General features: G+C 44.5%; 1 protein-coding gene across 2 annotated transcripts in view; it reads right to left on the bottom strand.

Annotated features, from left to right (window-relative positions):
- The window catches only part of LOC311275222 (leucine-rich repeat transmembrane neuronal protein 4), a 124123-nt gene extending 118338 nt beyond the window's left edge, over window positions 1-5785 (bottom strand). The window contains exon 1 of one of the 2 annotated variants that reach the window (XR_014624838.1): window positions 4829-5785. Coding sequence is in view for 1 of the 2 variants with exons in the window: in XM_084383567.1 (XP_084239693.1) it covers window positions 4829-4832 (4 nt within the window). In the remaining variant the exon portion in view is untranslated. The remainder of the gene's footprint in view (window positions 1-4828) is intronic. The other variant, XM_084383567.1, reaches the window with a different exon arrangement.
- Window positions 5786-6000: the final 215 nt, after the last annotated feature.

A 6000-nucleotide genomic window follows, 5' to 3' on the forward strand; every position in this document is an offset into this window, starting at 1 on the left:
AGACCTATTTCAACAGTGGTTGGAAAACATTGTGTCCCGGTGCCTGTCTTGTACTTGTAGCACTGATTAGGTATAGAAAGGCACTGCAGGGAGTGTTGTTGTGACTCAAACACACACATATATATTCACATTACAGAATATATAAATATATATTTTAACTGTTCTGTTTTTGAAGCTCGTCTGATTCCTGATTTCCCTCGGTGGTAACAGCTCCATGCAGGTGGAGTGATGGAGAATAACCAATGAGACTTCACCCCTCACTGTACTGCAGTGGAATGAGTTCACTACAGTACTTTACATTATTGTTACTGTGACAACAGCATGTTGATAAATCTGTTAATAAGTTTGCCATAATAAAATTATTGTGGGTGAATTCCTGCATGGAAAACAGAGGGTGAATGCGCAAGTAAATAAACAATAACCAGGAGACAGCTCCTCCTTGTGTTTATCATTATTTCTAAGTGGCACAGTGCTAATAGAAATTCTGTTCCAGGTACTTGAGTTCAATACAAACTGCGTTGTAGCCCTGTATGTCACTGCAAAGGTTGAGTTTTGTTTCTTCTACCGTGGCACCCAAGATACCACGCAAAAGATCAACATCCTGCTCAAGTTGACCTAACGAATCTGCAGTAATGTTACTGTGTTTTTGAGCAGATAACACAGTCCTGACAAAGGGCTGCAAAAAACTACAACAGTAACAATTCTGAAAGTTGGAAGAAATAATATTGTGTGTGTTGGGGGATATATTTTTCTTTTAATTTTTTTTTTCCGTCTAAACAAACAAATAAACAAACTCTTTTTTTCCATTACTGAATAAACTGAATAAACAAAGGACAACACAATGTCATACTGTTTTACTTTGTTTATATGTGGCGGACCCTGCCACCTTTCTAGCTTCAAACTGTGTTCTGGGGACCTTATTTTCCTCTGAGAACAGTTTGTTTATTCAGTTGTGGAAAAAAATAATAAATACTTCTGAGTTTGTACTGTTAACTCATTAATATTGTAAATATTAAAATTCTGAGTTTGAATTTATTTTCCAAAACTACATAGTGCCTCTTTAAGGAAAAAGGCATGTAGAATGAGGCTTCAGTCAGAGTTTAAGGAAAAGGTTGGGGCCATTTTGTTGTGATGGTTAATGATGAATAAAAGTTGATTAATCCAATTAAAAAATGACTAGGCCATTTTATATACTACTTAATATTTCTTGTTTTGACAAATTGATGATTTTGTATGGTCATTAAAGGGTAACTCATTTTACGCAGGTCTTGGGGAGTACCACTGCATGGGCCTATGTGAAAAATAGAAGTTAAAACCTTTTGTGGCTCCAGAGGACGCTGCACAGAATCTGATAAATTGCCTCCAGTGATGTCACTGAGTGGATACGTTGCATTGTGGGTAACGCAGGCCCAAACTTTGAAACAGAGGAAGAATGTGTGGACTCATTTTTTCTGACATTGTTACAGCAGTGCATGTCACTCGGTGGCTAAGTTGAATTCTGGGTAATATTTTGCACTACTACAACACTGTTGAGCCCCTCACACACATGCACTGTAACTCTGGGTTTACCTGGAGGAGCTGTATGTGTGAACACAAATGTCTGAATTATTTGTCCTGGACTTTGCCTAGTCCAAAGTCCGAGTGAGCCACATGTGTAAATAGAGCAGACGATAGTCCGGAGTCAATGCACAGAGAGCGAGTGGGCGCGTCGACAGCGTGTAATCCTCCGTGTTAATGCTGGTTTAATCAGCTGTACCACATATTCAAGTGTACACCGGGACATGCGTAAACGGTGCCTAAACTGTTCGGCAAAGTTTCTGCAAAACGACTGCCCAGAATATTTCCCAACTCGGTCTCTCGCACTTCCATATGGCCCATTCACGCTGCTGCTGGACACAGATCCAACATACTGCAGCTTTCTGCATATTGCTTTCCACACTTTTGTTACTGTTGCGGATATGTCCAAATACATGTAGCATTGACGTCATCATTACAGAGCAGTTTGCAGCCTCCTACCAAACCATACGGAGTATTCCCAACATGTGTGAACGCGTCTCACGCGGACAATCTCCTGCTGTGTGCTGCATGTGTGAACAAGCAAATATGGACGATATCCTGATCCAATTCTCTGGATATTGTCTGGAGTTCATATGCGAAAAGGGACTTTGGCCTCATTACAGACCTTTTATAAACAAATGATCAAAATGAATAGCCTGAGATGATGCCTTTTTTATTCCATGCATTTTTCTTGCTTTCAAAAACCTGGCGCCTGCATTCCCCACAATGCAACTTAGCCACTGAGTGACATCACTGGAGGCAATTTATCAGATTACATGCAGCTTCATCTGGATCCAGAAAAAGCCTTTTAGTACTTTTTTTAACATATACAGTAGTCCTCCACAAGACCTGTAAAAAGACTTAATGTGAAAAATTGGTGGAGTTACCCTTTAAGATAAGGTGAGGGGGTAAGAAACACTTTGTGCTTGTAACTGACCTTACAAATATAGAGGTATAAACATACTGCAGAGTGGCACTAAATCATCAATAATAGATGTTTTTGTTTGTTGTTCATCCGCTGAGCTGAGGGCCATCCTCCTCACCTACCAACAAAGCTCACTTGCAATCTGTGACTTCCAACATATCCCAGACCATTTCTTTTTAACTGTATTTCTAGTTTTGTTTGACTGGAACCATTGTCCAACATTGCTGAACATTAGAGTATGTCAGCACACATACACAAGCGCCACTGGCATCCCTTTCCACCATGTACTGTATCAGTGCATCCAGCCCCATAAGCCTGAACAGGATCTGTATATACTGTAGATAACGGCTGCTGGGATCCCGAGTGCTTCACATGCTATTGATTTTTGTGTTCAAAATAAAGCAAATGTAAATAACAAATGCCAAGATACAGCCCTCCGAGGACCTGTTGATCCCCGGAGCCCTTCACCTGCTTCACCTGACATTTCAACAATGCTGCCTGTTGGATGCTGTAGGGCCAGCAGAAGGTCATCAGTTTCTTCCGCTAAGCCACTGTGAACTAGCAGACGAGCCAATGCGACCGGTGGTATCACGCTGATTTTCATTTCAACAAGGCAGCAATGTATCTTCGGACAAGAGCTTATATTCTTTTTTCAGCAGACAACATTCTTTAGGCGCAGGGAAGGTGTTTAAAATACCAGCGTGGTCTCTCGATTTATCTTAAAGCTGCATCTCGGGCTGAGGCTCTCCACTATCCCTACCCTACTGTTCTCCTGCTGCAAAGCCGATCTCTAATGATATGGTCCATGAAACATAAGTGCGTTGCATGCTGTTAATGAAGAGCATCACAGTGAGCTGCACCGGTGGATTACTGAGACGACGGCGCCATGTAATCTTCGAATAATTGAGGAGCCGTGTGGTCGACAAAAGTTGGGATTCCGGGCTGATTCGAGCACCTGGACAGGGGATGTGTCTGTGGGCAGGCACGTGTGCCCACCTGCACTCGACCAGTGTGTGAGCCAGGTATGCAGGGCTTTGTGACGTGCTCAGATATCAAAATTAAGAAGCAGGCCCATACAGGAGACTTCTTTGATAAACCATATATGGCTGCTTTGTAGTGCACATAAATTGCGCCTGAGCCCCCACAGCCTGTACTGTATGGCTTTGTGTGCCGTTGTAGCTTATATTGATGTGGTGCAGTAACCCGCTGTGGGTCGATATATCATGCGGCCTCGCAATTAATGGCACAGCACCACCAGTGAACTTGGCCATCTGTATGCCAGTTAGGAACGGCTGAGGAGATTAGGCTACCTCAGTCAATGATATTGGACCGGGGAGGATGCGAGTGATGGAGAAGAAGCCCAAATTGTTTGACATTTTTGGGGGGAATCGTGCAGAACTGTTGAATTCCATGAGAGGAAGAGGGGCCAATAAGGTGGAGGGGGTGGGGTTGTGAGTAAATTCTGATTGTATCTAGAGCTGGGAATAAGATGGGGAGAGCACATGCATGAGGCACAGAGGTATGAAGGAGGAGGGGGGGTCTTGACTGCACAGAGAGGAGTGATAGATGGACGCACAGTTGTATGCTGGATTTGGAGAGTCGCTCTTGATGCCAGGTGCAGAACACGACGGCTTTTCTTGAATGAGAATCAGTCTGCTAAGCAAAACCTGCACGAGCCGGTGCCTTTCAACCCACAAGAGTTTTTTTTTTTTTTTTAAGTGAGGGGGGGGGGGTGGAGGCGTTAGCAGCACCGAGCTCAAACTGGACAATGGGCTCCGTGCGCACAGATTAAGGACAATCAATGATTATGCAGGGCCACGCTTTATAAAGTTGACCGCCTTCCAACATTTACCCGTGATTAGCATTTCGGTCCATGTCAATGAGGCAGCCAGTCTAACTAGTCAGGGTGGGGGGGGTGGGGGGACAGTCCTCACTGAGACGTTAAAGGTTTGTTCGCCTTGCCCGGTGATTTTGAGGCAAATCTGTGAGCGCACGGCGATGTAAAGCCACAGAGGGAAATAGAAGTCACACCGTCGGGAAATGGAGGAGAAAAAAAAAACACATCGCAGCTCAGCTCTGCAGCACAGGCTCCTGCCACATTCCTCAAGCCCCCCCCCCCTCCTCGAACCACTTAGCCAAAGACACCCCAAAAAACCCAGATCGGATGTTCCAACAGCGCATTTAGAAAAGACGAGCATTTTATTTTCTGATCTGACTCGAGCCAGGCTCTGCTCGGAAGAGGCGAGACATTTTATTTTCTGTGCCGTGTTCTGAGAAAGGAGGACAACTGTATTTCGAAACAACCCACGCTGATCTCAAAAAGATGGTAACATAAACAGAACTTACCCATATCCGCTTATCTGTCAGCTCCAGCCTACAGGTTTTAATGGCTTCTTGTGCGCGACATCCGAGTCCGCATGACGCGCTCTCCACAGACAGGTACCGTCCTAATCCACTAGCCCGGTCTCTCCGCGCAGCCGCCGACTCCAAAGCGCACCTGCCCTCTACTCTCCCGGACCTGGATGTGCTATCCGGTTTAGTTCTGCATCTATAACCGCACAACTGAACCGGGGCAAATGTCATTTACCTCCAACTCCAGATTAAAAAGGGTGACACACACATACACAAAAAACAAAATCCGCTCAGAACAACCTATCCATGTCTTCGCAGGAGGGGAAGAAAAAAATGAATCGTTCTCTTTTTTTTTTTCTTCAAGTTACAGCCAAAAAGAGTACCGCAGTAGGCGCAGACGATAACGAAGCCACATCCAAGTAATTCATGTCAGTCTCACATGCGCATGGAGATTCCGCGAAAAATCCTGTCACGAAACTTCACAGATGCGTCGGCACGACGCACAAAAAGCAAAACCGAAAAGAAAAACAGGAGGTAATCTTTCCAAAAAGGAGTCGAGCAGCCCTTTTAGATTCCCTTTCTCCCAAGTACAACCCCGGCGTCTCTGTTTCTCGAGGATGCTCAGTCAGATCCGCGCATGGCGCACAGAGAAAAAAAAGTAGCGCTCGTTTATCCACAAGTCCGCGTGAAACGCTGGCACCGAGTCTTCGCGGAACAGTCGAATATCCAAATATCTCCCCTCTTTTTTTCCCTCGTTGTCCAAATGTTCCTTTTCCTCCTCGCCGTGGCTCGGTTTGAAATACAGCATGACGCTGTTGTTAATCACGTCTGCATGTCAAGGCAACTTTGTCAGGCAGAATCGGAATGCCCTCTTCTGGTGAGACAGCGACCCGTGAGCTCGTCCAAAGGGTGCAGCGTGAGTTAAATGTTACTGTGCTTGCACGGTGCTTTAAAAAAGAAAAAAGAAAACGGGAAAGGGTGAAACCGAAATGAATCCTGTCATCAGAGCGGGAACAAAGCGCCCTCTCTTCGTTTTAACAGCGTCATTATTTGCTTGGGATGGAGGAAAACGTATATATATTTATTTTTTTAAAAAGAATTATGATATCACACATTACAGCAGGGTGAAGTGTTCATGAATGCATCATGCGCACTTGTAGATGATG

This window comes from Pagrus pagrus, assembly GCF_965226575.1.
Source record: "Pagrus pagrus genome assembly, chromosome: 19".
Taxonomy (NCBI): Eukaryota; Metazoa; Chordata; class Actinopteri; order Spariformes; family Sparidae; genus Pagrus; species Pagrus pagrus.